The 26,860-nt window shown below is 38.4% G+C and overlaps 1 protein-coding gene across 1 annotated transcript in view; it reads right to left on the bottom strand.

The window, feature by feature from the left end:
* Window positions 1-26,860, bottom strand: part of CEP162 (centrosomal protein 162) — an 89,458-nt gene that overhangs the window by 33,740 nt on the left and 28,858 nt on the right. Inside the window, exons 9-17 of the mRNA XM_065888945.1 lie at window positions 21,794-21,985; window positions 21,113-21,194; window positions 16,529-16,811; window positions 15,398-15,659; window positions 7,875-8,008; window positions 7,381-7,608; window positions 6,700-6,840; window positions 4,773-4,885; window positions 2,549-2,654 (exon numbers count right to left, since the gene is read on the bottom strand). Coding sequence (XP_065745017.1) covers window positions 2,549-2,654; window positions 4,773-4,885; window positions 6,700-6,840; window positions 7,381-7,608; window positions 7,875-8,008; window positions 15,398-15,659; window positions 16,529-16,811; window positions 21,113-21,194; window positions 21,794-21,985 — 1,541 coding nt within the window. The remainder of the gene's footprint in view (window positions 1-2,548; window positions 2,655-4,772; window positions 4,886-6,699; window positions 6,841-7,380; window positions 7,609-7,874; window positions 8,009-15,397; window positions 15,660-16,528; window positions 16,812-21,112; window positions 21,195-21,793; window positions 21,986-26,860) is intronic.

Here is a 26,860-nt window from a genome sequence, read left to right as displayed (position 1 = left end):
CTTGCGGTGGCTTCTCTTGTTGCAAAACATGGGCGCTAGGCGCATGGGCTTCAGTAGTTGTGGTGCACTGGCTTAGCTGTTCCGCAGCAATGTGGGATCTTCCCGGACCAGGGATTGAACCCGTGTCCCCTGCAGTGTCAGGTGGATTTTTAACTGCTGCGCCACCAGGGAAGTCCCTTTCTGATTTCTTTTAAGGTGTTCCCTACCTTTGGTACTTTCACCATGATGGATTTAGATGTAGATTTTAAATTATGTATCCTGAGCAGGACTCACTGTATTTCCTGAATTTGAGAATTCATCTCTTTTATTAATTTCTAGACAATTCTTAGCCATTACTTTAAAAAAAATTTAATTACATACTAGAGTATCTCACATCTCTGATATTTTTCATTTCTCTATTTTTTTGTGTTTCACTCTAAGCTCCTTAGATCTATCTTCTAGTTTACCAATTTCTTCTTAGTTATGTATGATCTATTTAATTTTTCTACTTATTCTGTTTATTTTTCTCTGAATTTGCCTAGTCTGTTTTGTTCTTTCCTCACACTGAATTTCTCACTTATTTTGTATATTAAATCATTTAAAGTCTATTTATTTCATAGTCTACTCAGTAATTTGATTGGGGTTCTAATCCTGCTGTTTGTTAAATCATCCCATGCCTGCTCACAGTGGGTTGTTTCCCTGGGTTTTGTAATTCTGCATTCTGGGTGTACCGTCAGCAGGATTTTACCTGAAGGAATACCATGTGAGCTGGGTTAAGGATGGATACCCCTAAGAGCGCTTTGCATGTGTTTCTTAAGACACACTTAAGATGATCACTAACTCAGGACCACCTTTTGTGCTGTTTTCTTTTTCCAGTTTGAGTATGACCAAACCTTGAAAGTAGTGTCAATTCAAATACTAAAACACAAATGAAGGCAGTAGGGATGACATTTATACTGAACAACTAGTAAGACTCTCAGCGGGGATTTTTTTCCCCCTCTCTATACAGAAATCAAGTTAAGACAGATAAGCTTTCTTGATATTTCAGCCCCTTCTGAAGGTGGGTGGGTTTTTTCATGGACCACTGTTTTACTGAAGGATGTGGCCCTTTGAAATCCTGGGGTCCTATCTCTACTTTGTTATTAAAGCTCAAGGCTCGTGGTTAGTGAACTGACAGCCCAGGAGCAATGTTTACTGCTAGGTTTGTATCCCTGTTCATTTCTGACCCCTAGAGATTCCCCTTACTTTCTTGAGAGCTGGGTTATGCACTTACAAGATGTTTCTTATTTTTAGCCAGCATTTTCCAGTGAGTTCAGTGGCAGTTTTAGTTTCCCGTTTGTCAGAAAAAAGTGTGTTCAAAGTAGCACTTTTAAAAGGTCACTAATAACAGCCTTCAAATGAAGCTAATGCTGTGCTTGAAACCTTACCATGTTTTCCCAAGTCTTCATAAACTTCAGCAATGTTAATTGCTCTCGTAACTTGCTAGTTTTTGAGGCCCACTGATAAGTGCGGGTGTCCAATCATTTATTCCTTCTTTCTACTTATCTGCCTACCTATCTAATCATTCTATACATACATGCATCTTAAGAAAGTTCTCTAATGGATTCATATTTGAAGCTGTATTTTACATAAAAGTCTGTTAAGCATCAATTATTGAACTAAGGCATGTTTAAAGTGCTATATAACCTAACTTTATATAATAAATTTCTAATTAAAAAGTGATATGTAATTGGAATTTTTCTAATTTACATAATCATTCAAATAGATTGGAAGGACTTTTTAGTTTAGTGCTGTGGTTCTTAATGGGAGGGAGTGGGGAGAGTTGACTGCCCTCCCACAGGAGATGTCTGGAAACGTGGCAGTGCTTTTGAGTGTTGCAGTGACTGGTGGGTACCATGAGCATAGTTCCTGGCGACAGGAGTGATAAAAATCATGCAATGCCTAGAACTGTTCTGCTTAAGACAGAATTAATCTGCCCTAAATCCCCAAACTTCTCCTATTGATAAATATTGCTTTAGAAAATTCTAGGCCATATTCTTTATAACAATTCAATACAAATAAAGAAAAAAGTTATACAGTAGCTATTGCATTTCACCTCTGTGTTAGGCATATCAGACACACATATTTGCAGATATAGCCTCTGCCCCCTAGAACCGCACAGTCCGCTTGGGAAGACAGAGGAAAAGCCAGCTAACTTTTTAAGGTGAATGATTATCTTCAAATTATTTTCCTATTTTAGCCGTACATTTCCAATGAGGAATTTGAAGTTAGGTATACATGCCCTAAATAAGGTTATGCCTCCAACCATGGCTCCATGTGATAAATGCCTGATGAGAGGTTGGATTATAAAGAGGATGCCATCTAAAACCAGCATCACACTGTCTCCTCTATAGTAAGGTCACATGTGTCCCAGTGCTAACCTTATATATTTCCTAATTTTTAATTGGTATGAAATTTATAAGCAGAGTTTATTCTTTCATAAATTACAAAAGATTTTTTTTTTACCCATGTAGAGATTTTTATAACAATCTTTCCTATTGCTAATGGTTAAAATCCTTATGCAACTTACCTGTGCCACCCGTAGTTCTGCTAACAGATCTGTAAAATTCTCGTTTCTGGTGGGCTCTGAATCTTCAACTACTTGAGACAGGAAACGACTTTTATGCATCTGTTCTCTGATTTATTTTGAAAATAAAAGAATATATTTTAAAAGGTACTCCTTTCAATACAAAATATTCAATTCTTAAAAATTAAAAACACTTTGTACGTTGAAACTATGTGAGTCACTGAAGAGAAAGTTTATTTAAACTAAAGATTAAAATACTAAAAGAGAAGTATACTTCATGTGAAATTTTTATGTATAATCTAAAAGAACCCAAACCCTAAGAGTACTGGTTTATTTGTAATATGAAAATATTTCCTGCCAATTCTCAGAAAAAAAAAAAATCAATCTCCCGGAAAGACTTGCTGCATTTCCCCTGTGGTGTTCTGTACTCCTTGTCACATCATTCTAGACTCCTGAGAAACACAAATTGCCAATCAGAACCTATGGAAACTAACAAATAAAAACAAACACAGTCTACTACTGGTACCGTAAGATCAATTTTTGTTTTTTTCCAGAGATATTATACAAGTTTAGGAGTACACATATGATCACCTAACCCTACTTTCTAAAGAAACCATTTATTCCATTGTGAAAATTCATTTAGAGCTTCAGGTTTGGATCCTGGAATAGATCTTCTCTCTTAAAAGCCAGGCAACAGGGCTTCCCTGGTGGCGCAGTGGTTGAGAGTCCGCCTGCCAATGCAGGGGACGTGGCGGGTTCGTGCCCTGGTCCGGGAAGATCCCACATGCCGCGGAGCGGCTGGGCCCGTGAGCCATGGCTGCTGAGCCTGTGCGTCCAGAGCCTGTGCTCCGCAACAGGAGAGGCCACAGCAGTGAGAGGCCCGCATACCGCAAAAAAAAAAAAAAAAGCCAGGCAACATTATCAGATATGAAATTTTAAAATACTTTATTGAAGCATCTGGGAAGAAAGCAGATGTAAATGCCTTCATGCCTCAGAACTGTGCAGATTATCAGCCTTGGCTGGGGGGTCACACTTACGAGGAGAAAGGGGCATTTTCCCCTTCATAATTTACACAAAAGTGCCCTCACTAGCCAACCTGTGTATTTTCCAACTTTGTCTGCTACAAGATATGCTTTTTTCTATTTTGCATGAAAGATGAGCGTGAGCTAACAGCAGCCCTGCCTCACATGCCCTAAGTTACCTTACAAAAAAAATGGAAGAAGTATGTAAATAAATAAAACATACATGACATTCATAGCCAAAGAAATTTCTTCTGATCGCGGTCCTATGTGAAGTTTTAGGTGTTTACGTGAAATGATGCATAGCTGGCAGTCATCTCCCAAAAGAAGACAGTACCCTAGCTTGCCCACATTTGTTGGTTCAGCTCTTTCACTTAGTGTGTTAAAGACGGATGTAATAACATCCCAAGGGCCGTACAGTCTGAAGTACGATTGATTCTTAAGTGGCTGCTGGTGCCCCGTCAGCCTGCCACGGTGAGTGCTGGTTGTAGTAACTCGCAGGTTCTCCTTCTCTGGAGAAATGCCCTTGCCAAATAGCAACCCCTGCCCCCTGGCCCAGAGGATACCCCCACTCACTCCCTGGGGCCCACCTCAGCCAGGGACTGGCTGCCTTCGGGGGTACAAAAGGCTGCCCCCCACGTGCCTCAAGTAGGGGCCAACTCTGCAATGCAATGTGCTCTCCTGAGCCTCCTGGCGAGAGCAGAATGAAGCCAGCCTCCAGCCGAGACCACATTCTTACTTGCCTCCCCTCCTGCTACCCGCCCCCATCTCGCTTCTCTGGCTCCCCATCTCCTGAGACTAAGCCTCCGGGAAATCACCTCCATGAGGATCCCCACCTCAGGCTCTACTTGTATGGAACCTGACCTAAGACAGTAAATAATACTGTATTTTCTCTTTACTATTATTACTAACAGCATTATTACTAAGATGTATTACCCAAGTATCTCAGGCTTAAAAGGAATATTCAATTTCCTGAAATAGATGTCGAACTCAAATACGAATATACTGAAAATACTGAAAGTATGTACTAGTCATCTAATATCAAGAGAAAATCCACTGAATATTAAAAATACAAAAGTTACAGAACTGTAAATCAGTGTACAATTTTTTAAAATTTCTAAGTATCCTAAATGTTTTATTAATATAACAATAAAATGCTTAGAAATAGTCCAAGTATATTTGATTTTAAGAATTTTAAAAGGACTTACTTTAAGGCAGCTAACTCGCTGAATAAACTCTGGTTTTCCTTGAACATTCGCTCCTCATTTTTCTTGTTTTGTTCTTGGAGGTCTTTCACTTGATTATACAATTTTTCGTTTTCCTTTTTATACATGGAAAATTATGTTTTAGTTGAAAATCAGTAGTGCTTACATAAGTATATCTGCTTCTAAAAGATACATCCTTTAAACATTTTTAATAGCTTTTAAATTTCTTCAGTTTTTGAGTAAGCAAAATCTTTTTCAAACTCTTTGATTTGTCTCAGAAGAAAATCTGTTACCTGAAAACAATTCTTTCTAAAATGCTCAAAACGCTTACTTGAAAAAAAAGTTGCAAAAAAATTCCCAAAGCCAAAGAGCCTGTCAGTATAATGTACCGCATTTCACAGGAGTAAATGGGGGAGAGACTGCAGGAATAACCACATCCTGACTTCAGGCACCAGGGATGGAAAGGCCAATGGGACTGTTTGCACCTTCTTTTTTCCTATTTTTGGCCCGTCTTTCTGCTGTGAGGTAATTGGATGTATCCACGGTGGGTATCCATGTTTGTTTCTGGAACTTTCTGTGAGCAGGGAGTTAGAGACTGGGTGTTTGTGGAAGATCAGGACAGAGCAGAGCAGAGACTAGACCCAGTACAGCACCTGACTTGAGCTGAAGGGGGACTCAAACAGTGAGATCAGGGGGAGAAAGTACCCATCTGTGCTTAAATGCTCTGGCTTAGTAACCTCTTTAAAATCAAGAATCTGATGAAAACCACAGACCTTTGAGGATCTAATGAAAACTATGAACTGTCTCACCACGTCTGGCCTAGTGCCTGGCACACAGTCTGTGCTTGATTATCTGCAGAGTTAATGAAACTCAGAAATATACATACATACACAGACACATAAATTTTGTATTATCTTTGTGAGAGTGGGTGGTTGGCATACTCATAGGTCTGTGAAATCCTCCTTAAAACCCATGTCCTATACAGCAAGCTGAGCATGGCAGGAAGGGTTTTTGGACAATTCTCACTAACTCTATGGTGGGGTGTCCTGCAAAATCAGTACAATTTCATTTACAGCAAAAGCTGTAGTCTCTGATGTGGTGATGCTTTCTCTGGATGTCCCTGGAATGAAAATGCTGGTTATCGGTAGGCTGGATGCTTAGGCTATTGTTGTCACAAAAGAAAAAGGTAATGAGACAGAAGAAGAAGGGGAGGCAAGTTAAGAAAAAGGAGTGATGGGAAAGAAACTAAGACAAGTCTCATTCTGGGGATCACCAAATCTGCCCTGGCTGACTGTCAGGTCAACACCACCAACACTCCATCATCCCAGAGAACAAATGTATGGCTTCTATAGGACACACTCATTTTCTCCCATTTAATTCAATTGTTTTTCACTCTCAGGGCATTGGCAATTGATTTCAGATTTATATTTCTCAATATAATATCAAAACTAGCTAATATTATCTACTGAAAAAATTATAGAAAATTAAAGAAAAAGAGGACAGTTTCTAAGGAAATATGGCTATTACAATTAGTAACAGGCAACATGCAGTAACTGGTTACTGTGTGGAAGGCACGAAGTGGTTGATCTGTACTGTCTTATTTTAATTTCACAACCACCTTATGAGACAGGTACTATTATCCTCACTCCCACTTCACAGATGAGGAAACTGGCTGAGAGGTGAAATGATCTGCCTAAGGCTGCACAGCAGGTACTGAAGCAAAGTCTAAAACCAGATTTTTTGAATCCAGAGCCCATGCCCTTAACCACTCTAATTCTGCCCATGAGAAATGTACAGACTAGTCAAATTATTACTTCCCCGCATTGCCAGAATTCCCATTACCTGTTAAATGGACACAAATATTTTTAAATGCCTATTTTTATAATCAAAGAATCTCAAGACAAACTCACTATGTGCTGAAGAGCCATACCTGTTGATATCCTTGAAGAAGTGTCTCTTGTTCTTGTATTTCTTTTTGGATTTGCTTCAATTTTTCTTCAGTGACAGGATCAGCTGTTTCTCCAAAATGTAACCACCTTTGTTTTTTGTTTGATTCTTCAAAGCCACTTAACTTTGAGAACATGCAGGTATTGTTTTATTTGGAGAAGGAAATGATACAGTGAGCAGTGAGGGAGAATAACAGAAAATTCGAGGTATATAAACCTAAGACTGCCTTATAACCACAGTGGAATGATCATAACACCAACTACAGTTAAACCACTTCAGTGTGCTTCGTGCTGATAGTTCTGATGATGGAAGTAACTCAAAAATGCTACACAGTGTCACTTTCTGAATCTAGACCTTCCACAGCTTTCTTTCTGAAACTCTGTGTTCCGTGAAGGTCACAGTGAACCAAGGGATTTGTTTTCAGAAAGGACTGCTAACAAGAAAACTATCAAAATGAGACAATTTCAATTTCAATTTTCCCCCCCAGGGGTTCTATGTAGGCTCTTCTGTAAGGAGGCACTCTCATGAACCATGTTCATGTTTTATACAGCAAATATATCAAGTGAAGCAGCCCCAGGGACAAGCAAATGACAATGCATTTAGTGGGGAGTACCAGTTCTTTTTTAATTAAATAAAAGGAGAAGTAGGACAATGTGTCTAGTACCTTGGCTTGTAGAATATAATTGTCTTGATTCAGTCTGAAGAGTTCCTTTTCCTGTTGTCTCTTTAGTCCCTCCATCTTGTTTTCCAGCTCTCTCTCCTTTTCTGAGAATGTGACTTTAATTTGCTCAACCAGGGCTTGGGCACCCCTCCATTTTTCCTCTGCTTCCTGAACTCTTTTAAACATAATCAATTCTGTCTCCTTGTTCCCACCATGGTATCCTGAAGAATCCTTTAAAGGAAAAGCATTACTTCATTATGTAGAGTTAAAATATTAGGTTTGAACACAGGTGGTTAGGGGAAAAAAACCCACAAAGAATAAAAATGACACGGTTAACAATGTTCTACTGTATAAGAAGATCAATAAATTCTTGTGTGACAAGAATATCAGTCAACATAAAAGAAATTACATATATCTCATTATTTATAATTTAGTTTCAATATATAATTACAGAACATAAAAACATTATGAATATTATTTTGAAATTCAATACCTACATTCTGAACCTGAGCACAGGAATCTGCTTCTGTAGGGCCTTCAGACTTCTTAGGAGTAGCCAGGCAACTTTCCGTTTGGGGTGCTGCTTTACCCAAAGCTGCAGGCCTGATGAGTCTCGTTCCAGATAAGATTTCTGAAGATTGTAAGCAATGGATAAAAGCACCACAAATACAAACTAAGTTGAGTGTGTATTCAGCAGTTATGTAACAGTAAGTACTAATACAATGAGAACACTAAGACAAACGACGATCACGAAGCAGGCTGATGCCTGCAACGCATCTGTTTCACTGCACTCCGAACTCCTGCCCATAATCAACATTCTGCTCAATTTGACACAGAAGGGTAATGACACAAGATTCACGTCAAATGACAACTGGAGCTGAATAAACGTGAGGAGAATGCAGATTGGGATAATTTTAGGTTTTATTATTTTTCAATAATTATTCTGTCAAATGTTCACAGCTGATAAAAATATCTAAACAATGAATCAAAGAGCAGCTGATAACTTTATGAAGCATTTTACTTCAGATTAAATGTGCTTTCAGAGCACATTTTTTATAAGTAACGTATATCAAGATATAGTATCACTGGAATAATATAGATTACATGGAAACTTTATAACAAGTAGTTTAAATCTGATTAAAAAACAAAATGATAATACTGCTATAATACCCTGTTTATTAATTTAGAAAAAATGTGATTAATGTATATATATTCTGGTGAGATTTTCAGCTTTTAAAAGGTACCTCGTAAACCCTCAAACAGTGGAAATAATTCTAAGGCCAGTAAGTTATTCAGTTAATAATAAAAATAAACATTTAAGGGAAATACCTAGAAGAGGTCTTGAGGCCCATGTTCAATTATTACAGATTCTGAACTGCATACTGAGTAAACATTTATTTGATTGCTTTAGATGTCAATGAAGCATTTGAAATTTATATTTTTAATATAATTTTTTCAAGATGCTAACTTTTCAAATGCAGAGTTTACTTTTTCATTAAAGTGAAATACATGGTCATTAAAAGATTTGGAAAATACAGGAAAGTCAAAAGAAGAAACACGTCCCCAATAGTACCTCAGCCCGAGATTTCCTTCTAATCTTTTCTGGGCACGCAGGATTTTCCTTATAGAGTAATAATCATATTTAATTGGATTGTTTGATGTGGAAGGTTTTTCTCGAGAAATGTCTTAAAGTGTTCATAAAGGAACTGTTTGAATCACTGTAAAAGCAGGCACTAATCCTTCCAAGTCACTGGAGGTGCATCAACATGGCCAACGAATGGGGTGTGATTCTGCTAGCATTGCGATTCTCCCTAGGATGTGGTGGCCAAGAGTGGCAGGTGGTTCTTGCTCAAGCTGCAGTCAGCCAGTGCTTTTATACCACAATTCTCCCTTCCTGGATTCTTAATTTTGGTTTCTCTAAGTAATTATTTTCAATAATAGTACATGGACAGTATCTTTTCCCTTTATACCCGAAAGAAAATTTGCTTGGATATAAAATTCAAACGTGAAAAAACACTGCAGAATTTGGAACCCATGAACCCTTCTTGAAAAAACAATGGATTAAGAAAATTCAGTCAAATAAGAAACCAATCAAAATAATTCCAGAATGGAGAAGCGATGGACAAGGGACTGGTGAAAAGCATTCTGGCCCTTTCATAGCCAGAACCAAGACCCTCATTTAAAAGCTGAGGAGGGGCTTCCCTGGTGGCGCAGTGGTTGGGAGTCCGCCTGCCGATGCAGGGGACGCAGGTTCGTGCCCCGGTCCGGGAGGATGCCGCGTGCCGCGGAGCGGCTGGGCCCGTGAGCCACGGCCGCTGAGCCTGCGCTTCCGGAGCCTGTGCTCCGCAATGGGAGAGGCCACCGCAGTGAGAGGCCCGCGTACCGCAAAAAAAAAAAAAAAAAGCTGAGGAGAATTACAGTCGCTGGAGCGAATAAACTAAATATATCCTGAACAAGCAAAAATAAATCCAACAAAAATGGGTAGCAGGCATGTGACTGGGGGTTTTACTACCTCATATTTCATAGAAGGGAAAACAGATAATGTACAAAATGTAGGTAAAAACAACAACATGGTTTTGCCAACCTTTCAGAGGTTTCCACAGTCTATTTTCTTAAAGGGATCTTTTGAGATGTAGTATTTCTTAGGATGAAGTTTCTTTCTCGTCTTACAGATTTAAGTAAAGCTCAATCTAATATTTTATTTAAAAAGAACTTATGAAGTGTGACCTGTTCTTATAAAATGCTTTGTCTGTTTTTCCTGCCTGTCTCCTTCCTTCCAGCTCCCATCCCCGCTTCCTTCGACCTGGACAAGGACATACATACAAGAAGCATGGAAAGAGGCTCACCCAGTGTGACCTCAGTTGTTCCTGGCTAATTATTGCTTTCTTTTTACTTCTCTGTGTTTTTTAAATTTAAAGAATGAGCAATTATTCCTTCTGTGACAGTAAACATATCAGTCTAAAGATAAAAATATAAGAGGCAATAGCCCAAGAAAATTAATTTAGAATAAAAAGGAAAACTGCCACGTGCAGACACCACTAGCTGCCAATCTCCTTTTCCTCCCTAATAACAGAAACCTAATTTTGCCCTGGGCAGCAGTGTGCCAGTTAAAATCACCCATCCCCCTGGACTCCATGCAACTGGGGAGAGGGGTGGGAAGGAAACACAGGATCAAAGTTCTGGCCAATAAGATGAAAGCAAAAGTTTCCTACATGGCACTTCCAAGAAAGTGACTACTTTTCTGATTAAGAAGCTGCTGAGTTAACAGGCAGGGATCTTTTACCTTTCACCTCTCCTCCTGACAGGCCTGGAGGTTGTGTAGCCATCTTGTGACAAGGAAGACAAAAATCACCGACTAAGGATTTTGCACCAGGAAAGAAGGGTCCTTGCACAGTTGCACCAGCTATGAAGTGACGAGCCCTGGTTTCTTGGTTACGTGAAAAAAAAGAAGCCTTCTAACTGCGTAAGCCCCAGTCATTGGGCTTCTTCTTCATCATACCTAATGTGGATCCCAAGCACAGTCTCTAGACTTTCTGGACACTCATCTTTGCCTCAGGGTCTGCTTCTTGAAGACCCAAGCTGTGACAAGTAACAACCACCCCAAAGGAATTCCAGTTCTTTGGAAATGAAACTAAAGTCACTCGGGGAAATTTTCCAATAAAAAGACAGAGATTAAAAAATCATATTTAATGGATAGTCTAATGAGAAAAAGTAGCTCAGTAGAAAAATAGACAGTCACAGTTTACCATTGTACTTTAATATGAATTTTACTGATGTGTTTTTTTTATTTCGGTAGTCACAAGCACTATGAAATTGTGAAATAGGGAAAATATCCATAAAAATATTACTTTAATCTATCAACCTCTATACCAACCCCCTCGTTTCCTTCCCACCCCATGACATTACTTCTCTTCACTCTCAGTAATTTCCATACACGCCCAGGAGATCCTTTCAACCCCTGTATATACGTGCCTCTCCGCCCCAGCTGCTCTCTCCCACTGGCGCTCTAGATCTTTTTCTATCACCAGTAATGCATTTACTCTCCATCAATCCTTCCTCCCACCTGGATTCCCACCATCCTTGGGACCCCCTGGGACTCACTTTGTGGTCCTGCCTGTGTCATGCTGTATCACCCCCCCGACGTCTTTTCTTCCTTCACGACTCAACTTACATTCCACATACATTGGTCTCTCCCTTCTTGCTCCTCTCTCAGTTCACTGTACTCATTTGGCAAAAGCCACGCCTCTTGATAACCCCAACTATACAACTACCCAACACCTGCAATCGTGCAGTAGAATGTGGCTGTGCACACACATATACAAATACACACACACCCTGCCTGGTCTCAACTTACACGCGTGGTCACTAACTGCACGCCGACGCTTTCTGCTGCAGTCTAACCCTCCAGGATTGCCTTTTCACATCTTCCCTCCTCCAACACCCCTGCCCCAACTTCACTGCCACCTCATCACATTGTACTTTACTTCTCAGAGTAAATGGAAGCAACCTCTCACCACTTCTACCCACCCACCAGTCTGCACCCACATCTCCCCCCTTCCTATCGGCTTGCCCACAGGCGAACCGTCCACGGTCCTCTCTGAAGCCAACTCTTCCCATGTGCACTGGATCCCAAGACAGCTCCTCTACTCAAGGACACTGCTCTAGCAATTCTCCCCTCCATCATGCATTTCTGCCTGTCCACTGCATCTTTCCAAAGTGCATAAACATACTATTATTCATTCACAACTATTATTTCTCCCATTAAAACAAAACAAAGCAAAATAAAAGGCTTCTCCTAACTCCACTTCCATGCCAGCTACTGCCCCATTTTTTTCTTCCTACCTTTTACATGCTTTTCTCCAGGGGCATCTAGAGCTCGAAGTATCCAACTCCACTCCTCCTATTCTCACTCAGCTTGCCTTTCACAGCCACATATCCACAGAAACTGCTTGTCCAATACTGATGGCTTCCTTTCTGCTAAACCCAAAGGCCAGCTGTCAGTCCCCATCTCTCTTTATCCCTCAGCAGCAACTGATAGAGCAGATCAATTCTCCTTTACACACTGTCTTCACCTGGCTTTCAGGACCCCGCATACTCAGGTTTCCTGCAACCTTGCTCTGTCTTCTTTGCAGGCGACTCCTCTTCCGCCTGACCTCTTAAGGTTAGCATGCCCAGGGGTCAGGCCCTGCCTCCTTTTTCTCTAGATATGCTCTCTTGATAATCTTCATCAGTTGCAGAGAACATTATGCTTAGTGAAGTTAAATCAGACTGAGAAAGACAAATACTATATAAAACTTCTATGTGGAACCTAAAAAATAATACAAACGAATGTACATACAAAACAGAAAGACTCACAGACATAGACAACAAACTCGTCGTTACCAAGGGGAGAGAGGGGTGGGAGGGACAAACTACAAGTGTGGGATCAACAGACACAAACTACTACACATAGAATTGATAAGCAACAAGTATTCACTGTACAGCAAAGAGAATTATACCCAATATCCTGTAATCACCTATAATGGAATATAATCTGCAAAAAAAAATTTCACTATGCTGTACATCTGAAACTAACACAATATTGTAAATCAACTATACTTCAATTAAAAAAACCCAGACAAACATGGCTTCAAAAATATTCATCTTTAACGTCTGAAACCTACAGTCCACACCACCCTCTTAACTCTACACTTTTCTACCTAACTGCCTCCTTGTTTTCTCTACTTGTGTGTAGAACAGACACCTCAAAACTATCACCTCGACAGCTGAACTCTTGGTCTTCTCTCCACCCCCAGATCTACTCCCCCTCAGCCTTCCCCATCCCAGCGAGAGAGTAACTTCATTCTCCCAGTTGCCATCATCCTCGATTCCTCTCTCACAACCCCAAACCGATCTTTTAGGCTCTTGGTTCTGTCTTCTAAATATACCCTTACCCAACCGCTTCTCATCACCACCACTGCTGCCACACTGGTTCCAGCCCCATCACTTCTAGCCTGCACTCCTAACATCACCTTCTAACTGGGCTCTGAGCTTCTTCCTGTGTCCTCTACAGTGTGTGTATATGTTTGTATGTATATGGTCTATAAGGTATCAGCCAAAGAAATCTGTCTAAAGGATAATTAGATGAATCACTCTCATGCTCAAAACTTTTCATTGGCTCATGCTTTCACACTAAGAGTGAAAGCCTAAGTCTTTAAAATGCCCTAGAAAAGCCTACATGTGCCTCTCCCTTGACTCTCCAGTCTCATCTCCTACTCTCTCTGCCCATGCCGTATGGGGTTCCATGCTGTTCCCTGAACATGCCAGGCATCACTCCCTACTTCTGGACTTTTGTACTATTTAGTCATTTCATTTTTCTGGAATACGCTTCCCCCAGCTATCCACACGGCCAATTCCTTTGCCTCCTCCAAGTCTTTGTTCAAATGGCTCTCTCAAGGAGGCCTACTCTATCTTATTGAAAACTGTGACCTCCCCCACTGACGTTCTTGCTCTACCTTTAGTTTTCCTTAGCATATAACCTCATTTACTGATTTACTATGCATATTGCTAAAAGTCTATCTCTCCTCATCAGATGAAAGTTCCACAAAATGAGGGAGGGGAGATATCTTTGCCTACTTTGTTTACCAATGTATCTCAAGGGCCTCTAATATTGCCTGGACCAAGGTCGGTGCTCAAAAAATATTTGTTATGTGAATGGATCTGGATAAAGCAAACTTCAAAAATGTTGGTGGTTAGTTTATCTAAAATACATATAATAGAGTAAATAATATTAAAAACAAAATTTCATTTTCTTGATCCCGAAAGTACAGAATGAATACTCCTAAAACATTAATGTAAAATTTTCACACTCCTCTTGATGATTCTAAAATTTGGGAAATGTTCCAGGTGTTTTTCCTTAACATTAAGCACTAGATCCAATGGGCAGTTAATTATTAATAACAATGAGTAGATGACAACATCACAAGCAGATGTCCCACAGAAACGAGAAAATAAGAGAACACAAGAGACTTCTTAGGAAAAGGGGTCAGAGGTCCGTAGGTTAAGAACAGGAGGAAAGGAAGCTTGCATTAAGCCAACAATCATATTCCTGTCTCTCCAGAATAGCCATCCCCCACTGCTGTTCTCCTGCACTCTCATACAGATCAGCCCTAGCCTTTCCATCTTACACACACAGATCGCTGCAGTGAAGACACACCAAAACAGACAGAAGAAGAGTCTTTAATGCTGAAAGAATTTTAAATATAGACAAAGTGGTCCTGGAATTGACAGTAGTAGGGAAAGGCACTTCCCTACTTTTTAAGCTAGAAGTGAATTTTCCAGTGAGGTTAGTTCTCCTCCGACAACTATCACCAGAAAACAAAGATGGAATTGGTAACCTATTTGATTTAATCACAAAGAAAAGAACAAAATGCTTCTGGCTCTACTGCTCTCCTTTCCCCACTGGAGTCTTAAGGCAACAGAAATGTTGGTTTGACTTGAGCATTTCTATTTCTTTTACTAGCTGCATGGGCTTCTAAGAGGAAAATTACCCTTTCCTTCTGCCAATATAGCGATAAGCAACTACATTAGGAAATAACTAACAGAGACACTGAGTATAAAAGTATGCATTCTTTGATCTATAAAACATCCTTACTCTCCAAGTCTATACTGAACTAATACCCAGACGGTTGACCCTCATTTATATGTTGCCATTTGCATTCTGAATTCATAGCTCTTCTCTGGCAAATATTTTGGATATTACAAAGCCAACCAGATGAGGAGGGGTTTGACTCTCCTATTTTATATTCACTTCCCATACTTTCTGGGTCTCGTTCAGGAAAACCTAGAACTTATGATGAAAAACCTCCTGAACTCAATTGAATTGAATCTTTCAAAGATGGAATGCAGTACCTTATGAATAATTTTTTTCTATGAATAAGGGAAGTTCATGGAAGGAGGAAACAGGGAAAGTAGAGAACAAAGAAAATAAAATGATACACTATATGTACAGAATTCTATCATGAAAAGAGTATATGATTACCTTTTTTCCTAGCCTGATTTGAGGTAGGAATGGATCTCAAGCTTTTGCTCTTCATAATGTCCTTTGAAGTTTTCTTTTCAAGATTAGAAAATGTCTTGAAGGGTGAACTGGGTTTGCCATACCCTGAGCTCCGAACTGATGCATATAATCCACTCTGGGGTTTTCTTTTAAATAAAGGAGGTGCACTTCTGGCCTTCTTGTATGGTAGCTGTTTACCAATTCCAGCCCCTTCTTCTCCAGAACTGAGTTGAGATCTAAAAGTCTGCATACAAGTACAAGCTCTTTAGTACTTAAACTTCGACTACAGTTGCAAATAAGATTTAACAGATAGCAAAACCATACTGATTACTAAAGAACATAGTTCGTAGAAGGCAAATCATTATATTAAAGTTCTCTAATTCATCTGAATTTTAGTATTTGGAAGCACATCTTCAAAGTCAGGAGTAAGACAAAGCAAAATAATAAAACAAAATAAGCTTGCCAGAAAGCAAGACATGTAATTACTAGAGTCAACATGGAGGAGAGCAGGGAAGAACATGTTTTGAAATGACAAAAGTCTTAGCTTCTTTTTTCTCCAGATTTCTCAAAGGTAAAAATTTATTAGTACCCTGCCTTATTCTATTGATACAAGGAGATAATTTATGGTAAACACATAACTCAGAACTGTAAAATAAAAATGGAATACTGTGGTCATGGAGCCTATATAATCAGAATAAATCAAGAACAGAGAAAAAAGGAACAATGAAATATAAGTTTCTAAAGAGCTGCTAATAGCATTTATAGGAAATGTCAACTTACCTACTTTTGCAGAACACAAACTACTAGAAAGATTGAAAAGCACTAGAATGACGAATACACTTTATTTTCTTATGTTACTCAAACTCTGGACTACCTTTACTAAAAAAATGAAAAATATAAAGAACGGCTTCAAGAAGAAAGCTAATGCTACGGTGCTATTTTTAAATTTGGGGACTACAGGGTGTTGTTATAGACTGCTCACAGATATCCAGGATCTACGTGGAGGTTAGAATGTAACCAATCCCACTAGCTTAAGAAGTACATACTTATCAATAGTATTTGTATAACTTCATTTATCAATATGTCAAATCAATGTGAATTATAAAAACTTACCTTATTTATTTTGTCACCCTGAGGTAATAATGAAGGACCAACAGATATTTTTTTCTTCAAAATATCAAGGTACATTTTATCTATTTGTTCTTCCACAGCATTTACTCTTGGATGGTTAGTTTCTGTACCTTCATTTGTTGCCTTTTCTAAAACTACATTCTCTTCATTTCTGTCCAAAAATTGGTTCACAGTTTGTGGTTCTTGAGACATAACATTTTGGTTCATATTAAGGGGTAAAGGTCTAACAAATTCAGATTCTTTATTCTCAGCCAGTTTCTTATAGCTATAAAACAAAACAGGACACAGAGAATGAACCCTATATAACTCCTCCAATATCAGTTTTATTAATATACACATACACGTGACACATATAAAATACATTTACATGATTAATATATGAGTATTAAATATATCTAATATTTGTAACTTCAAATTAGGTCATTAATGTTAAATATATTATTTATAATTCTGGTTAACAGAGTATACTCACATAGCATCACATAATTGTTTTAAATTTCAGGTGATAATTGTAATGCAGTATAATATGCAGGACTTCATGGTTGACTCTGAGACCTACTTCAAAGGAAAGCCAAACCAAACAAGACTGAGATTGCTTTTGTCTAAGAAAAATTTAAAAATGAATTTCTAAGTGGCCTTTTTGTAATATATCTTTTATCTATAGTATCTCATAAAGTCAACATGCATTTGAAGCAGGAAAAACATTTTACACATTTCTAGAAGAAACCAAGTAACCATAATTTACGTCAATGAGCCATAAAATATAAATATTAAAATGCATAATTTCATCACAGTATAGGAAAATTTTTAAGTAAAACAAGAAAAATCACTAGGATTTTGAAATAAAATCATCTCTGTGGTTTAAAACACTTAAATGCAATGTCACATTTCAGACCATTAGATTTTCAAAATATGGAAACTGTCCCTTAAGGATATGTTATAAATGTGGTTAAATATCAGCATATTATGGGAGCTCCCAAAATACGGATATTGTCATTGTCAAATTACTAAATCATGGTCAATTAGGTCATTTAATTTTGTAATTTATAAAATAAGATTAAAGGAAAGTTTAAGAAGCTACCATTTTCATATAAGATAGATTGGCTTCTTGATAATTGTTAGAAATAATAGAAGTAGCTGGAATCATCAGAAAATATAATAGTTCTTTCCTTCTTAATGGTAGCAGAACCTGGCTAGCTGCTCATCAAAACTGTTCCCTGTTCTTGCTGTGAACCAACTAAACTACATTTCCTCAACGCCTTCAATCTAGATGGGGCCGTTCACTAGTTCTGGCCTTTAGAATGTGAGTGCTATGGCGACAAGAACGTAAAATATAAGTCAGTGGCTTAGTGCTTGGGTTTTGGGTGGCAAGGAAACTGAAAGTAGAGGCTGGAGAGGTGACAACCCATGTTTTATAGCGACAAAACATTTGCTAAACTGTCACCTATAACAGTTTATAAGGCAGACCACATGGCTACCGAGTGTGGGGTACAAAGGAAATGGTAGGAAAGAACAGGCAGTTTTTAGGTGCTAGCTACTACTGGCTACTTTTGACAAGATATTATGAGAAAAAGATGAGCTCAAGATAGAATGGGCTGTTTTTTTAAGAAGAAATCAAAGGAAACAGAGTCTAGAAACTCAGGGCCTCTTAGGTTCACTCTCTGTGTCTGAACTCAAACAATAAGATTCACCACTGAAAAATGCTATGAAAAAGCAAGACATCATGGGACTTCGTGGTTGAAAAGAATGACTCAGTCCCTTGGCAAATATCACATTATAAGTGTCATCTTCAAACACAAGGTTATTGTTCCTAATAATATCCAGACAGCTGCAATTAAATTGAGAGAGAAAAAACAAAACAAAAGAACAAGGAAGCAAAGACATAAAGCAGATTTAAAACCTTTGTGTAGCAAAGAGTGTTTAGTGTAGTTGCTGGCACATGGGACTAACCGGAACCAAATAGATCAGAAGCCTAATAAACTTTCTGAAGTAACTAATTACAAAGAAACCACAACCCTACTATTAAAAAAAAAAAAAAAGACTAGAGACTTGTTTGGGAGCCTTAAAACCACCTGTAGGCAGAAAGTGGACGGAGAAACCAGTGCATCTTCCAAGATGGGAATAGCTTCCTCCCCTGAAACCCCCTTCAGTTGAAGCCAATGGTGATGAAATACAAGACAAATCCTTCAAGAATTGGAACCAGGAGCTATACGGAACCATATATATACATATATATATATATATATACCTACCTACATACATACACACACACACACACACACACACACACCCTATATATATATATATATATATATATATGGTAGTTTCTCCTTAAGAGCAGAACAATGGCATAATTAAGGAAAATTCCCATCTTCAAGGTAGGGGGTCCTTACAAGGTTTTTCACTGGATTTCAAAGTTGCATTACTGATGGCTGTATTTTCTTCATACTTTTCCTTTCTGAATGAGAAGGGTGTGGGTAATGAAGTATGTAACTTGTCTCTTTAATTCATTGATTAGTAGACAATGAGGAGCTATATTCAAACCTGATAAAGAGAACTGTGCTTCACCTGGAAATCCTGGCCTTTCAGATGGACAGAGTCCTGAATGGGACTTGAGCTGTTTGCTTTGAGGAGGGGCTGAGTAGGTCTTTGCATTCATAAGAGTAGGATGGATATTTGGCAATTAAAAGAGAAGATTCTTGTGGAGACTAGCTAGATGCCTACCAAATGCATTTAACTTTTCTTTCTGGGCACACAAGCAAACCATATTTCCCAGCCCTCTTGGACTCTGTTAGCTAGATGTGCTGGTTCTTACCGATAGAAGGTGGACTGAAGTGATGTAACATTTCTGTGTTGAGGCAGTTAAAAGGAATTATGCTAAACCATCTTTTTTTCTCTCCTTAGCAACTGTTTAGATGAGGCCATGAGAACCTTGAAACTGTGTGTTGATGACAGAAGCAGCCTGGGTCCCTAAATGACCATGTGGAGCAGAGTCCCACCTCAACTCCACTGAGACACATGGAATTATGATGCGAGCAAGAAATACATTTTTGATGATGTTAAACTACTAAAATTTCAAGGATATTTTTGTTACAGCAGCTAGAATTCCTTATCCTAATTTACTAAAAAGTTTTTTGATATGTGTACTAAAGTTTATACTACTGACATTTCTATAATTATTGTTATGCCTTTAATGTAAGTACACCTGGCTCTCAGCTTTTAAAACACAATGTGAAAATCCTTATTTAGAACTCACATTATTAAAATGGTGCTACGTACGCCAACAAAGACACAGGATGTGTGAAAAATCTCTTCAGTAACACTAGCACAGCCCCAAACAGCAATGGTAAGTAAGCATAACTGCGCTTTAAAAATACTAACTAGCACTGCAGACCAGTGGAAGAATACTAGGCTTAGTATTCAAGTCGACGGGGTTTAGTGTAAGCTACGCCGCATCATTTTCTCTCAATTAGCACCAAGGGAGGAACAAGGCCAAGAAATCACTGCAAGTGGATTTACAGGATGAGGATGGGGTTCAAGGGAGGCTCAAAAAGTTGTCTGTTGATAACACAAATGAACAAATGAATACATGCATGGATGACAGGCTTTTCACAGAAATATTTCATGGAGATCAAAGACCTGACAATCCAAGTGCATTCCTGGGTTATGGCCACATGATCTTGAACAATTTACTTAACCTCTTTAAGCTCAGTTTCTTATCTATGAAATGGGGATAATAATGGAAGAGACCTCATAGAGCTGCTTTAAGATTAAATAAAATCTAGTATGTAAAGAACTCTGCACAGTACCTGGCCCACGGTAAGCATGTGATTAAAATGCTAGCTGTCATCATCATCATCATCGTCGTCATTACTGGCTCCTGTGAGAGCTCCACCACTAAGTTGGTTTACCTCAGTTTCATCGATAAAGATGCCTGACCTACTTATTCTGAGGATCTCATGAGATAACGGGTGTGACACTCTAAGTGCTTCACAAATGCAAAGTGCAGCCTTACGACGAGGCTACTGTGATAATGCTTCTCTGTGTTGGTGAATGACAGCCATGTCCCACAAGCTGTCATTAAAATGTACCAGAGCTGGAACATTTTCATGAAGCCCATTTTTCTTGTGATCCAAGAACTCACCCTGAAAGACAACAGCTGGTCTGTGACTAAGTGTAAAACTAACTGGCTTATAAAGAAGTGAATGGATGACTCAGCACAGAATAAAATTAATGTTCCCTCTCAGCATTCAAATCAACTGTCCCTGAGCTATTCAGAGCTGAAGGGATTTTATTTTTCAGTGGAAAGCCTTAAGACTACCTACCTAGTGGCAGCAACTTTTTAGTAGCATTTATTTTTAAATTTTACCATGAGAAGAATTTTGATAAACTAATTGAGTAAGACTAATATGAAAAAAAAAACAGGAGTGACTCACAGGTAGACACATACCAGCTACACGTTAATCATTCATTAGGAATGGTTTTGTAGAACAAATGATTCTAAAAGTTCCCAGTGACAAAACAATAAACAAACAACCTGTTCAATCCATTCCAAAAAAGTCATACCTGAGAGGTTGTAAATCGAAACCACTGACCCCAAAGGAATCTATTCTGATGGGCTTCATCAGCTCCTCTACTGTGGGCAGATCTGAGAGGGGAGAAAAGTTAAAACAGCAACCAAAAATCTTATGTAAATTGCTTAACTGAGTGTCTAATACCACCAAAATCACATTTTCTCTGACTGACGTAGTTAACAGAACAGCACATACAATAATCCCAGTTTCCCCCTATAAGAAAATCTTTGATATTTATATTTGAAATATATATTTACATATTTTAACTCTCTCTCTCTTTCTATATATATATATATATATACGTACACACATCAAATATATGTGTATGGGTGTATCCACAAATACACACACACATACACACGTTAATTATATATTTAGTTGATCCCAAAATACTGTTCTCTATTTAAAAAGTAACTTTAGTATATGTTCATGGAAAAGTGTAAAAAATGTGAAAATACACAACTGATTTCTTAATTCGGTCAAGGCATATTAGAGGAGGAACTGAAGTTTCATCCTATGTTCAGCTCTAACTTTATAGCTAAACCAGTGATTCCCAGATTTAAACAAACGCTTTAAATTCAGATACTGAGAAACAATCACTAGAGCAAACTGCATTTAAATTATACCACACTGGAAACTGTCCAGAGAGCGTCTCAAACAAAGAAGCTTTTACCAGATTCTGTGGTAGAGATGTTTTTAGAGGACCCTTCATTTTCTTGAGGATGATCTTTTGCTGAGTTCTTGGTATTTTCCACTGCATTACTCTCAGGTCTTTGTTCATCTGCATCTCCCAAAGAATGGGCAATATGACAATAAGCCTGATGTAGTGCTTCAATGTCACTACTGCTCTGTCCATAAGAAACACCTGTTGAATTAAATGTAGTCTCTAGTATATTCACACAAATACCTAAGAAATATGGAACACTAACATTGTCCCTTAATCTATTAGGAATGGTGTACAAGCCTATAGGACAATACTGACGTGATCAAAATAGAGTGAAATACAAACCTGGGTCATGCGTGGCCACAGCCTACCAGCATGAATCACAGCAGGCTCAGGAACTCTTGTAGCGGGCTGAGATGTGTCCTGACGTGCTAACTGTAAAATACGACTCTACTAGTTATCGTCTCTTCCTACTACCCTTAATCGACCTCTCTGCATTGGATAAAACTATTCCTAAATTTCTCAAATTGACACAATTTTTCAAGGATTCTGTCTCTCTTCTCTCTCTCTCTGCCTCATGGGGCCACCAAGCGTCTTGTACTCTGCATTTCTTCAACTGAAATTCAATCCTCTAGCTTTGCAAACCAATATGTTCCTACAGCCTGCTAAAGCTGCTATAATAGAAAGTGATTTCCTAGTAGCCAAACCCAGCCTTTAATTTTCTTCAACTTTTAAAAATTTTCTTCACCCTGTGAGACGTGTGACCCTGCCATTTTCCTGGGGACTGTTTCCTCTGCATAGCGCCTTCTTGTTCTTCCCACTGCTCTGATGGCTGCTTTTCCATCTTGTATGGTAAATGACTCATCTCAGGGCTCCTCCATCTCTTTTTAAAACCTCTCTTTTTTTCTGGGGGGTGCGGTGGTAGTGGAGTGGATAACTTCATCAAGACCCTTCACTTAATAACTGCCCATGTGCACGTGACTCCCAAATCTATGTCTTTTGTCTTTATCTCTTTTTTGAACATTAAACTTCCTGACAAGGAGACTGTTCTATAAGCAAATCATATCTAATACATCCTCGAGTGAATTAATTATATTCCCCAACAACATCTGTTCTGCTACTAGTACCTGCTATTTTGGCTGTGGTATGATCAGTCACCCAGTCATCCAAAATAGGAGACGTGATGTCACTGTTCACTCTTCCTTCCCTATTAACCTCCTCCTCTTCCCACCAACTGATGAATACACTCTAGGGGAAATAATTCAAAGGATCTAATGACAACAATGATCTAAGACTTTTATGAGTATTTTCTTACTAATTTTGTACTCTTCACTACTAACAGTGGAATTTTCAAAATTAGAGAAAAGAAAAAAGTGCTATAGAAGAGTGGAAAAAACAAAAAGAGAGAAATATGGTGACCAGTCTCCTTTTCTCTTGATACCCATGAACTAATCAATTAATGCCTAAAAATATTTACAAGAGCATATACAGCCTCCTCTTCCTCTATATGATGTGTAAGTTGCATAGTATAAAATTCTGAGGAACTATTTTCAACTCTAAACATAAGAGGGAGCCAAGTGCCACATATGATTGTGTAAGAATGCCTCACAATGGGATATCTTTCTAGCTACTGCTTCAGGTCACCACTGTTATTTGGAGCATGCCCAATAAAGGAATAGATTTGATTAAATACATTAAAAACAAAAAAGTGGAGGATACCGTGAGATCAGAATCACTGACAGTTTTAGCAGCAGGGATATTTCAGTAGGACTTGAGGAAAAAGATCTTGCCTGCTAAGCTAAGCCTAATGGTCCCCAACCCCCGGGCCACGCCATGCATGGCCTGTTAGGAACCGGGACACACAGCAGGAGGTGAGCGGCAGGTGGGTGAGTGAAGTTTCATCTGTATTTACAGCCGCTTCCCATCGCTGGCATTACTGCCTGAGCTCCACCTCCTGTCAGATCAGCGGCGACATTAGCTGTCCACTACCGGACAGCAACCAAAATGAGATTACAGAGTAGGCTGGACGTAAGCAACACACTTTGGGTGTCACTGTCTACCATCACCCCCAGATGGGACCATCTAGTTGCAGGAAAACAAGGTCAGGGCTCCCACTGATTCTGCATTATGATGAGTTGTATAATTATTTCATTATATACTATAATGTAATAATAATAGAAATAAAGTGCACAACAAATGTAATGTGTTTGAATCATCCCGAAACCATACTCCCCCGCCCCCCGCCTATGGAAAAACTATCTTCCCTGAAACCGGTCCCTGGTTCCAAAAAGGTCGGGGACCGCTGCCCTAAACCACCTGTCAGATTCAGAGTAGCATGACTGAGGGAGAGAATGAATTTTTATGAAGAAAGGGAAAAGGCACAAGGTGTTTTGTCTCCTCTACAGAAATACCAGGATGCTTAATTATCTTCAGAGTATGTATAAAAGAAATGATCCCAGTGGCAAATCGCACAGCAGCACTGAATGCTCATACCAAATTTAACACGTGTGAGGTGTCAGAAAGAAGAGGCTCTGGCTTAAAGCAACAGCTGAGCAAACACGCAGAAAAGCAACGACCTAAAAGTTAGAAATCAGAAATGGAAGATCGAGTGGTATTATGGGCTGCTCAGAAAACAGAGCAAGGGAAAGGCACTTTTCTCCTAATTTGAGTCATTAACCCAACTGACGTTAAAAATAATTCCAGGGTCATATATGTTAACTTTTTTCATGCATTTTATAGAGAAAAGGGCTGACTTCTCTGCATGTATTTTATATATCACCACAAGTCAAAAACGCCCTATTTTTTTCCACTTTAGGAGGTTGAAAAGGGTCAAATCCTACTGGGCAGAGGCAAGGGTCCCGTTGTGGAGCCACACTGTCCTCCTGTGACTGCTCTGGTCATGCAGCCACAGCACAAAATGGTACCTGCCCTTGAGACAAATGAAAACAAGCAAAAGGCTAGATCTGGCCCTCATTTTACAGTTACCAACCATTTTAAGAAAATAAAGCACAAGTTTCATGAATAGTATTATCAAAAAAGAGCTAATCTTTGACAACATATTACCTAAACGGAGCCTGCTTAATACTGGAAGACACCTGGTAAACAAAAAACAAGCCACTGATCTTTTCAGTTTTTAAACCAAGTTCAGGTGCTGATTTGAAAATTTTCAAGTGTATTTTTTGAAATGATAGGTAAATTCAATACCTCACAGCCAAAAGGAATTTATACTCTATGCCTTCAGGTTCTTTATTATAATTTGTACTCTTAACAGAGTGTTGATATAAATAATAATGATGAGAACCACACAGTTGCCACTGCTTGTTGAATCTTAACAATATACTAGGCACTATATATTAACTCAGTTGATCATCACAAGAGCTCATTTTAAAGAAGAGAAAACAGGCTTAGAGGCATTAATTGTCCAGTGTCATGCAGCTGGTAACTGGCAAGGCTGGGAATATGAATCCAAGGCCACAAGACAATAAGATTATTCTTACACTCTTCTAGTAATTGACTTACCAAATTATTTCAGTCAAGAACATTTAAGAAATAAGACCATGAAAATTTAGCTTTATATAACTGACCTGGATCATCTTAATAGAATTTTTGCTTCCAGCAATACATTTTTTATTTCTGAGTTTTTCTTATAACCTACAGCAGCGGTTTTCATACTGAGTTTTACAAAACAGTTTTCAGAGAAAATCACGGGTTCCACAGACATCTGACTGAAATTTTATTTTAAAACACAAAAACTGTAATAAAAAATAATCTGCACACTCAAATGTACCATTTATGTAACTGTAAAGAGCATCAGAGTGATAACCTCTTGCCTCTGGCTTTGTTTTCATGTGTATCTTAGAATAAAGCTTCTCTGGCCATCCTGTACATAAAAGAACCCTCTACTATGCATCACTGATTAGAAAAGCTGTAGCTCTACACTGGTCTTTTAAAAGAATCCATATCTGCTTACTGAAAGAAGTGCAAGTGGATTGACCATCACAGCACATATGTGACAAGTACTTAAATAAAAACAGCAGTAAGAATGAGAAACATGTGCTCAGCACATGCTTTCAGCATGGCGGAATATTCACTTGGGTAGTAACAAGTAAATGAGTAACATGTCTTGATGGAAAAATTCTGTTCTAATTTTTTTTACGTTTTAAAATGGAAGTGGATGAAACAAGATAGTGGTGACTCTTGGAACGGCACTGACTAGAAATAAAAGATCTGAGTGGACTTTGTGGTTTTGATCATGTTTGGTTTTCTCATCTGGTTGCTGGTTACATGGATGTGTTCAGTATTTGAAAATTCATCAAGCTATGATGATAGGTGAATTATTATACAAGTATATTATACTTCCATAGAAAAGTAGAAAAAAAATAAGAAATAAAATAAAAATAAAATGCAAGCAGATGTTCAGAGTTGGTTAGTGATTTATCATTTCTATTGTTCTTTTTTTCCAAGTGTCTGGGTTGGTTTAGTTGACCATACTGGTCAACTGAGACTTGCAAAAAAGCAAGTTGAAAAGTTCCCATTTGCACTTGTTTATCTGGTATACCAAGAAAACGTTCATATTATACAACAAAAACAAAATATACAAACATATTGGAAGTCTGATGATATAAGAATGTAACAAATATCTAGAACTTTTAATTTTAAGAATTTCAAAGGACCATTACTACTCTCACTAACTTTATAAGTAAATGTCACATATGTAAACATTTATATTTATACTGATAAAATACATTTTTTATCTATATAGAGGTACTACCTAAGATTCCATTTAGAGGTAAGAGTTCTACTGCTTTAAAAAAAGTTTGAAAAGGCACTATCTTAAAGGTCTTTACAACCTTTAGTCAAGTCTAGATGGTCCTAGACATTTCAGAATTTTAGGATGTGATCTAGCTTTTGCCTACACAGAGGGAACTATGGAAATGCACAAGACCGAAGTCTCAATTCTCTGATGCATGGCAAATTTAATGGAACACTCGGGGGGGTGGGGTACAGAAAATGAGTCAATATTCATCTACAGTACTATACTTTGTAACAACAGCATTCATTCATTTATTAACAAGT

The sequence above is a fragment of the Phocoena phocoena genome, chromosome 12 (genome assembly GCF_963924675.1).
Source record: "Phocoena phocoena chromosome 12, mPhoPho1.1, whole genome shotgun sequence".
Lineage (NCBI taxonomy): Eukaryota > Metazoa > Chordata > Mammalia > Artiodactyla > Phocoenidae > Phocoena > Phocoena phocoena.
Note: the sequence above shows the minus strand (reverse complement) of the source record. Positions and strands in the feature narration are given on the sequence as shown.